The sequence below is a fragment of the Sinocyclocheilus anshuiensis genome, unplaced genomic scaffold (assembly GCF_001515605.1).
Source record: "Sinocyclocheilus anshuiensis isolate Anshui unplaced genomic scaffold, SAMN03320099.WGS_v1.1 scaffold1139, whole genome shotgun sequence".
NCBI classification, from domain to species: Eukaryota; Metazoa; Chordata; class Actinopteri; order Cypriniformes; family Cyprinidae; genus Sinocyclocheilus; species Sinocyclocheilus anshuiensis.
In genome coordinates, this window is record NW_015547684.1 from 155,157 (window position 1) to 166,089 (window position 10,933).

Below are 10,933 nucleotides of genomic sequence, written 5' to 3' on the forward strand. Positions count from 1 at the left end.
TGTACTGTGTATATTTATTATGTATATATAAATGTACAAAAATGTACCCTTATGACTGGTTTTGTGGTCCAAGGTCACAAATAAATATTTTTGAAATTACATAGAAAGATGCACTTAAATGGGTCAAAAAATTACTTTAACCTTCAACTAATTTAATATAAATTTAAACTATAATACCTTTTCATTACATTGTAAATGACTCAATTATGTGTCTGAAAACATTACATCCAGTTCAGATGCAAGTATATACTTTTAAAGTATATTCATAAGAACACTTTTTGAAAATGTGCTAAAAATATTTGTAACATTAGAATCTAAAAATATACAATATATTCAATATATATTTCTATATTTACAAAATAGAAATATATTGAAAATGTTATTTTTGTGCGTGCATTTATTCAATGTTTTGTCTTATTTTTAGTGCTGTCAAACGATTAATCGCGATTAATCGCATCATATTTATTATGTATATATAAATACACACACATACAGTATATATATTTAAAATATTTATATTTATATTTATATTACAGATAAATTTATATATATTTAATATATAAACATATCATATTTTTCTTAAATATATACTTGTATGTGTGTGTATTTATATATACATAATAAATATACACAGTACACAGATATATATTATGTAAACAAAAACTTTTATTTTGGATGCGATTAATCGCGATTAATCGTTTGACAGCACTACTTATTATTCAAACAGATTATAAGACAAACAGATTCATTTAAATACTTTTTAAGCCCTAGAGGCCTAGAGATTAGCTTTTGAAATCTTTCTTCAAGGTGGTATTCACATAAACAACGCTTAAACCATTTCGATATGAAGCAATTACAGTGAGAAAGTCATTTGGATCGGTGCAGTTGGCCAGTGCAGCTTTAATGATGATCTCTGATAAGCTAATGTATGCCAGCACAGCCATGCAAATGTGAGCTTGCATTGATCCAGACTGCAGGAGGTTTGCATGCATCACACACACATCCACTTTCTCTCAGCTTTAAATACTCATGTAAATCAGCAGATGAATAATGAAGTAGTCCGCAAAGCTCGTTTTCCAATCAGTGAGTGGGAAAAAGTGCCGAGGCTGTGAGAGTGTGTTTGTGGCTCATTTGCTTGTTTTTGTTTCAGTTTGCTATCTGTCAGCGGTGACCCTGTCCTGTCTGCTCAACCTGCTCATGCTCATGAGGTCCATGGTCCTGCACAGGTGACACTAACAAACACACATTCAGTCCGGATAAAACTAAAACTGCTCTTCAGCTGCTACACTACTGTCACATGACTACCCATACGCAGATGTCACATGCGTTTTAGATAGTGCTGTCAAACGATTAATCGCGATTAATCGCATCCGAAATAAAAGTTTTTGTTTACATAATATATGAACGTGTATAATATATGTGTGTGTACTGTGTATATTTATTATGTATATATAAATGTACAAAAATGTACCCTTATGACTGGTTTTGTGGTCCAAGGTCACAAATAAATATTTTTGAAATTACATAGAAAGATGCACTTAAATGGGTCAAAAAATTACTTTAACCTTCAACTAATTTAATATAAATTTAAACTATAATACCTTTTCATTACATTGTAAATGACTCAATTATGTGTCTGAAAACATTACATCCAGTTCAGATGCAAGTATATACTTTTAAAGTATATTCATAAGAACACTTTTTGAAAATGTGCTAAAAATATTTATAACATTAGAATAAATACACACACATACAGTAGATATTTTAAAAATATTTACATGTATATACATTTATATATTTATATTCTTATATTTTATATTATATATACAAATATTTAATATATAAACATAACATATTTTTCTTAAATATATGCATGCATGTGTTTGTATTTATATATGCATAATAAATATACACAGTACACACACATATATTATGTAAACAAAAACTTTTATTTTGGATGCGATTAATCGTTTGACAGCACTAGTTTTAGATGTTAAGATACTTGTTACTATCCCAGGTTATTATGCGGAGTAGGTTTGCGAGGTATATTTAGGTTAAAAAAAAAAATAGATAGAAAAGATTACAGAATTTTCTAATGTCAGAATAGAGTTTCTGATTGCTAATTGATTTACAGCACAACATAGATCACTAAATTATTTATTTTATATTGTTTATATTTTTATATTGGTAACACTTCAAAATAAGGTTCCTGTTGTTAACTATTTAATGCATTAACTTACATTAACTAAGAATAAGCAATACATTTGTTACAGTATTTATTCATCTTTGTTAATGCTAGTTAATAAAAAATACAGCTGTTCATTGTTAGTTCATGTTGGCGCTGCTAACTTAATAGATGCAACTTTGATTTTAATAATATATTAGTAAATGTTGGAATCAACACTAAGATTAATAAATGTTTTAGATATATTTTTCATTGTTTGTTTGTTAACTACTGTAGTTAACTAATGTTAACAAATGGAATCTTATTGTAAAGTGTTAACTTTATATTTTGTTTATTATTTAATAAAATAATAAAACTGCTTAATTCCAACTTTTTAAATTCAACAACACATTTTTATTGATACAGAGTGCTGAATATTAATATAAAATTAATAACAAAAATAAAAAAGTATTTAAAAAATGTATTTTATATTTTTTAGTATTTAGCAAAAAAAATTAAGCAATTGTGCTGTAACTGTAATTTTTTATTTATTTTTTTATATTGTAATTAAAATGTATGCATTTGTTTATTTACAATTTATTATTTATAATGTATTTATTTTATTTTATTTTTTTCACTTCTGGAGTTATTATTGTTACACTAGAACTAAAACCAGTAAAAAAATAAATCGTCACTTGAAATAAAATGTAAAAGTTAACTGAAATAAAAGGAATTATTTAAAAATATATATAAATATTTAATCATTAATTTTTTCTTTTAGTTTAACTTGAAGTACTCAAATAACTACAGTGCCATGAAAAGGTTTTTTTGTTTGTTTGTTTTTTGCATATTTGTCACACTTAAAGGATTCAGATCATCAATCAAATTTTAATATTACACAAAGATAACCCGAGTAAATACAAAATGCAGTTTTGAAATGATGATTTCATTTATTAAGGGAAAAAAGCTGTCCAAACCTGCCTGGCACTACGTGAAAAAGTAATTGCCCCCTAAATCTAATAACTGGTTGTGCCACCCTTTACAGCAACAACTGCAATCAAGCATTTTTAAGTGTGACAAATACGTAAAAAAAAAGGAAGGGGGCAAAAAACTTTTCACGCCACTGTAAAACTAAAACTGAAATAAAAATTATTTAAGACCTATATAGACATTTAAAAAGGACAAAAACACATAATAAAATTAAAACTTTAAAATCAAAATATGGATAACTCCAATACGTCAGTAACTTCCCCGAGTTTTCCCTAAGATTTGCTGACATATTTCATCCTTTTTATTGGTCATAACTACCGTGTCTCCTGACTTCATGCACAAATGTGAATGCATTACTAATAACTTTTATCATAACTGACTAGCTGGAGATGAAACAGGAAAAATGAGAACGAGGTAATTACAGTCAGGAATTGCATATTAAAAATAATTACTTTTCAAATTGAGTTTTTAAATGTCATTAATGGCAGTTTGACTCTGTGACCTGCAATTTCATCTCAGTTTCTTCTTCATAAAGAGACGCCCTCATTACCTGTATTTCCGCAGACGCTGTGTGTGTGTGTGTGTGTGTGTGTGTGTGTGTGTGTGTGTGTGTGTGTTAGCGCACTGAAGGCTGTGTCTGTGTTCACTCAGGTCTAATCTGAAGGGACTGTACAGAGGAGATGTCTTTAATGTGTATAACTGCCACAGGAGCATCCGACCGTCCCGGCCCGCGCTGGTCTGCTGGATGGGCTTCACCAGCTATCAGGCCTCCTTCATCTGTCTCGGTGAGAGCACGCTTCTTCTCTTCTGTTCGAGAAGCCCCTCATTCTCACGGCAGGACCCTTTGCATTGTAGTGTAAACGTGTGAGAAAGACAATCTGAAACGTTTTTACCTGCTAAATGAAGCCTGAATTTGTGTACTGGAACAAACAAAATTTGAACTGACAAACAATTTTTTAAAACAATTAATTAGCTATTTTTTAATTAAATGTAGCGGAGCACATTTCTGGATCATTCTGGATTTTTTTCTTATGGAATTTTCCCTCCATACATGGATTAATACATTAGTGCGCAATAGAAATCCATCATAGATGGAGATTATTGTTGTGATAAAAAAATATATATCTTTAGAATAATGTGCATTTATGGAAAAAAAAAATCCAAGACATTTATTAAAAAAGTAAATAGGATGGAGTTTGTTCTGTTTTTAAAAAAAATAATAAAATAAATATGTATTTATATTTATTTAATTATTTATTTTTTTATATTTATTGAAATATTTATTTGTTTATTAATTATTTTGTTGTTCAGTTATTTTTATTTATATATTAAAAATATATTATTGTATTATAATGATATTGTTTAAATATATTATAAAATATATTAAAATGTATTATTATAATTTACAGTTAGTACATCAACAGACAATAAAAATCCATCAAAAATAGAGAAAGTTATTATATTTAGATTTAAAAAACATATAATAATACCATCATATCATTATTATTATATTACAGTTTATTATATTATATTATATTGTTGTTTTCATTAATTTTTTCTATTTCTATTTCTATGAATATTCATTTTTTTATGTTTTATTTGATTTTTTTCTATTTAAAAAATATAATATTTACAGGGTGCTTTTTATATTTAAATAAATAAATAATTTATATTATATTTAAATATATTTATTTTTGTTAATTGTTTGATTTAATTTTTTTTTTATTTCATTATGTCATTTATTGTTTTTATTTATAACAATTAAATAATATGGAATAATATAATATTATTTAGAGTTTTTCTCAAGTGTAAACGTGACTATTAGCATATTTGATTACTCCTGCGTGTGTGATTGTGTCTGTGTCCAGGCATGGTGATCCAGACTCTGGTGTTCTTCATCTGCATTCTGTTCGCTGTCTTCCTCGTCATCATCCCCATCCTGTATGGCACCAATCTCATGCTGTTCCACATTATCGGCAGCATGTGGTGAGTGGCTTGGCTCTCCTCACTTTAGATGATGAGCATGGCTGCAGGGTCGTGACCCCGTGACCCCGAATCTCAGCTAAAGCCTCCTATCAGTCATCTCTCCTCATGAGCCATGAAGCCCAGCATTTAGAGAAGTGCCTCTTAAGATGCTTCTCACTCTCATGTTCTCTTCTGAAGGCCCTTCTGGCTGATGCTGTTCCTGGCTGTGCTGATCCAGCATCTGACCTCCAGGTTTTTGTTCGTTAAGAAGGATGCAGGAACAAGAGATCTGAACAACAGGTGCCAGTTATACATAATATTACCTCTCACTGGCTGTTGCTTTTAATGTTGGTGTACATTCACCATCTGGAATAGGCCATGAAATATTGGCCAACAATAAACACCTGTCTTCTTTCTGTACATTGTTATGAAACTTATGAAGCAGTTCTTAAGAATTTCATATTAACAGACTTTTCAGATATTAAACGGTAAACCATTTTATTTTTGCAACACCGTTGTTGTTAATAACATTTTTACAATTACATTTTCTATTTTTCTATCTATCTATCTATCTGTCTGTCTGTCTGTCTGTCTATCTGTCTGTCTGTCTGTCTGTCTGCCGTTCCATCTATCCATATATCTATCCATCTATCTATGTCTGTCTATCTCTCTGTCTGTCCATCTGTCTATATATCTGTCTATCTCTCTGTCTGTCCATCTGTCTATCTGTCTGTCTGTCCGTCTGTCTATATGTCTGTCTATCTGTCTATATGTCTGTCTATCTCTCTGTCTGTCCATCTGTCTATATGTCTGTCTATCTGTCTATATGTCTGTCTATCTCTCTGTCTGTCCAGCTGTCTATATGTCTGTGTATCTGTCCGTTCGTCCGTCTGTCTGTCTATCTGTCTGTCTGTCTATCTGTCTATATGTCTGTCTATCTATCTATCTATCTGTCTGTCTGTCTGTCTATCTATCTATCTATCTGTCTGTCTGTCTGTCTATCTATCTATCTATCTGTCTGTCTGTCTGTCTATCTATCTATCTATCTGTCTGTCTGTCTGTCTATCTATCTATCTATCTGTCTGTCTGTCTGTCTATCTATCTGTCTGTCTGTCCGTCCGTCCGTCCGTCCGTCTGTCTGTCTATCTGTCTGTCTGTCCGTTTGTCTATATGTCTGTCTATCTGTCTATATGTCTGTCTATCTCTCTGTCTGTCCATCTGTCTATATGTCTGTCTATCTGTCTATATGTCTGTCTATCTCTCTGTCTGTCTGTCTCTCTGTCTGTCTGTCTGTCCGTCTGTCCGTCTGTCCGTCTGTCCGTCTATCTATCTGTCTGTCTATCTGTCTGTCTGTCTGTCTATATGTCTGTCTATATGTCTGTCTATATGTCTGTCTGTCTGTCTGTCTGTCCGTCTGTCTATATGTCTGTCTATCTATCTGTCTGTCTGTCTGTCCATCTGTCCGTCTGTCCGTCTGTCTATATGTCTGTCTGTCTGTCTGTCTGTCCGTCCGTCCGTCCGTCCGTCCGTCCGTCCGTCCGTCTATCAAATTAAATATTATATAAATTATTGTAAATATATCAAGATTAAATATATAATTAAATCAAATTAAATGTTATTATATAAAATCATATTTATTAAGAAAAGTGAATAGGGTGAATTTCGCACTGTTTTAAATAGATAAATAAATAAATAAATATGATATTGTATATGTATTTTTATTTAATAACTATTGGCGTCATTTTTGCCATTTCTATTATCTTTTTTATTTATTAAAAAAATATAGTATTATTATTTATACTTAAATTATTTACACTTACATCATCAGACAATAAAAATCCACCATAGATGGGAAAGGTATTTTATTTTGATTAAATATGACCAGGAACAATTATTAAGAAAGTTAATAGGGTTGATTTTGTGTTGTTTTTAATATTTAAATAAATAAATACATTTATATTATATATGTAAATATTTATTTCCTAATTAATTATTTTGTGTTTAATATTTCATTCATTATTTTTGTTGTTGTTGTTGTTAAATAATATAACATTTTATGTATATTATTATATATTATATCATAGTTTATTAATTTATTGTGTTTACCAGTTATGTTTATTGTGTGTAGTATTATTTATACATAAATGAGTATCTACTGTTTTATTTTAGTAATGCACTGTATGGTAACACTTTATTTTAAGGTGTCCTTGTTACACGTTACATATACTTACTACTATAATAACAATAAATTCTGCATAATTACATGCAAGTAACCCTACGCCAAACCCTTAACCTAACCCTAACCATATAGTAAGTACATGTAGTTAATTCATATTACTCAGTACTTAAATGTAGAATTACACTGTAACAAGGACACCTTAAAATAAAGTGTAACCCAGTGTATATATACATCCTTAAGCCTGTATGAAGAATCAAACTGTTTCCAGAGGTTGGGTCTTTTTTTTTTTCTCTCCACAGAGGAAGTCTGTTTCTTCTCAGCTACATGCTGTTCCTAGTTAATGTCATGGTTGGTGTTATAGTGGGCATTTGGAGGATAGTCACCACTGCCCTTTTCAACATAGTCCACTTAGGACGCTTGGATATCAGCCTTCTCAACCGCAATGTTGAGCCGTTTGACCCAGGTACTGCTTTACAGAGCGACACATTTACATTCAGACTCCCTGCTCAAAATGAGTGCACTCATTTATAGTACCTGTAATGTATATCATCAGTTTTTAATATTTGTTCTTATATTTGACTAAATATTTTTATATTAAAAAATATTTTAATTATATAAAATATCTAGTTTATATTTTATTCACTTTTTTAATATTATTATATTATATTATATTATATTATATCATATCATATCATATCATATCATATCATATCAGTGGTATCAAACAAGACTCATCCATTCAGATTTAGGCCAGACTTTTAGTTCTACAAATCGAAATATCAAATGTGACTGTACGTCTGTTATATACTGATGTGTCTGATAAAAGTGCTTCCCCTCTGTCGTGTCAGATGTTGGATGTGATTGTCATTTGTATGTAGATTGTCTCCTCTGTGTTTGCGCTTCTCTCTGCAGGATACCGCTGCTACGCTCATTACTTGAAGATTGAGGTGAGCCAGTCTCACCCCGTGATTAAGGCCTTCTGCGGGCTGCTGCTGCAAACCTCAGGCCAGGACAGTGTGTCCGCACAGAGGATGAGAGATGCTGAAGAAGGTCTGAGCTTTTATTTCTTTATTACTTCAGTTCATGACAACAGTATGATTATATTTAATTCACTGGAGAGCAACCTGTTCCAGAGTCTGGACTCAAACTCAAAGCTTTTAGTCTTCAGAACTAATTCAGAGCTGCTTGACTGAGGATGCGGTTTAGTGTTTTAAAGCTGCGCTCATTCAGTTTGTCCAGTGAGATTTATCAGAGAGTGTGTGGAAACCGTACATTTCAGGCCAGTTTCCTTCTGTGAAAATAAAGATGCACCGAGCTCATTTCAAATAGATAGGAGGATGTTTTCGAAGGTTTGTTGTTATTAAAAAATATTAACTGACATTTCAGGCACAATAATTATTAAAATAATTCATAAAAACAATTATAAAAATTGTAGTTAAAAAAATAATTGAATAATATAATAATTGAATAATAATTGCTTTATATCAAAAATCAATATTATTATTATATATTTTATATAATTGATATAATTGCTTAATATTAGGGATGTAACGATATCAAAATCTCACAATACAATATTATTGCGATATGAAGTCCACGATATGATATTTATTGCGATATTTAAAAAGAAAAAAGACGAATGAATTGGGAAAAAATTAACATTTTGTACATTTTAAAGTTAAATGATTCTATCTAATGCACTTTGAGAGTTCCAAATTAAGAGCTCCAACCCATGTTCTTAACTAAGAAAACTTAAGTCAGAAAAAAGTCAGTGAATTGACTTCTACCTGAACTTTAAAGGGGACTCTTTTTATTCGTGGTATACTGTCTCAGTCTAAATTACATTCACACTGGTGTTTTAGGAAGCCAAACACATTTAGAATATAATAATAATAATTATAACAACAACAACAATGTCAGTAGTAGCCATATATCGTAAAACAATTACACTGTAAAATAAATGAAAATGAATATTTCATAGGTATATTATTTTTGTTTTACACTACAGTAGGGAAATTACAATACTTCTTTCCTAATTTCTACACTTGAAAGATATTTTGAATTTGGACTGCAGTAACATTACCCATTTAAAACCGCTAGCTGTCAGCTATTCATACTGCACTTTTGAGCTTTTATTTTGACGGAAAACTCCAGCTTCAATGAAAACAGGCTTACAAAAATGCAAGTCTAGTGAAATGCTGTAATCATGTGCCGTGAAAATAAAGCCTAACTGGTGGCCGTTGCGATTCCAAACGCGCGCTAAACTCACAGCACTTGCTTTTATTTAGCAAGGATGTGTTAAATGGATAAAAGGTGATAGTAAAGACTTATATTGTTAGAACATATTTCTATTTTAAATAAATGCTCTTCTTTTTAACTTTTTATTCATCAAAGAATCCTGAAAAAAGTATCGCAGGTTCCAAAAAAATATTAAGCAGCACAACTGTTTCAGCACTGATAATAAATCAGGATATTAGAATGATTTCTGAAGGATCATGTGACACTGAAGACTTGAGTAATGATGCTGAAAATTCAGCACTGTGTCACAGAAATAAATTACATTTTAAAGTATATTAAAACATAAAACCAATATTAGAAATTCAAATAATATTTTACAATATTACTGGGGGGAGCATCAGAGACTCCATTAAAAACCATTAAAAATCTTACTGACCTCAAACTTTTGAACGGCAGTGTATATAAAAAATAGCAATTATATAGGCCTACTTTATGTATACTACACTATATTGCAGACTGCAAATAGATTGAACTCCCAGTACACAGTAGAGTTTAAAGGGAACAGATGAATTTCATATACTTTTAATGCATTTCAAAACAGAAAGCAGAGCGAAATAATGTTAGATCATCTGTGTCAAATCTAACCAAGATTCATATTGATCTGTGTTTGATTTCTCTTGAGTGATTCATGTCTATATGCACAGATGGTTGGTTGGCCTTGTTTTTGGAATAATTGATTCATCATGTTGCCCTGCACGCAGCAGGCGAGCGTTCCCGCAATCATTACATTTGTCAGAATAAATTGGGCCCCGATGTGCAATAACTCACCGCGGCCCTGCTGCTGCTCAATCAGACCTGTGAGAGAGACACGGCAGAGTCCATAGTGTGAACATCCTCTGTGCATTCACAGTTTGCATTGCTCATCTCTTTTCATATAGTGGAGCGGAGATGAAATTAGAGATTTTGTCTCAAGTCAAAGTCCGATCTGCCAGCATTTGATGGGTTTTACAGGATGATAGGCAGATGGTGTACATTCAACATTAAATAGCCCTCTCTTTTGTTGATTTTACACCTACAGATGTACTGATGCTTGTTGCATTCAAAAACTGGAGGAATCTGATTTGCATGTTTGTATTTGCATACAATATTAATTATTATCTGAAGAAAATTGTTAAAACTGCTAGGTTACACAGACTGAGCTCTGTAATAATTGACTGTTTCATATGTGTGTGACTCATAGTTTTTACACTCTCCATATGGTAATTGCACATTGCGATATGTTCGAACTGTGATACTGTACTGTAGTGCTCTTTTATGTGGACGATATTTATTTGCATTAAAGGGTTAGTTCACCCAAAAATGAAAATTAGGCTGCGTTTTACTCACCCCCGAGGCAT

General features: G+C 31.2%; 1 protein-coding gene across 1 annotated transcript in view; it reads left to right on the forward strand.

The window, feature by feature from the left end:
• Positions 1–8,491, forward strand: part of LOC107703182 (stimulated by retinoic acid gene 6 protein homolog) — a 35,266-nt gene extending 26,775 nt beyond the window's left edge. The window contains exons 12-17 of the mRNA XM_016505741.1: positions 1,151–1,226; positions 3,806–3,939; positions 5,023–5,140; positions 5,318–5,419; positions 7,598–7,761; positions 8,211–8,491. Coding sequence (XP_016361227.1) covers positions 1,151–1,226; positions 3,806–3,939; positions 5,023–5,140; positions 5,318–5,419; positions 7,598–7,761; positions 8,211–8,491 — 875 coding nt within the window. The remainder of the gene's footprint in view (positions 1–1,150; positions 1,227–3,805; positions 3,940–5,022; positions 5,141–5,317; positions 5,420–7,597; positions 7,762–8,210) is intronic.
• Positions 8,492–10,933: the final 2,442 nt, after the last annotated feature.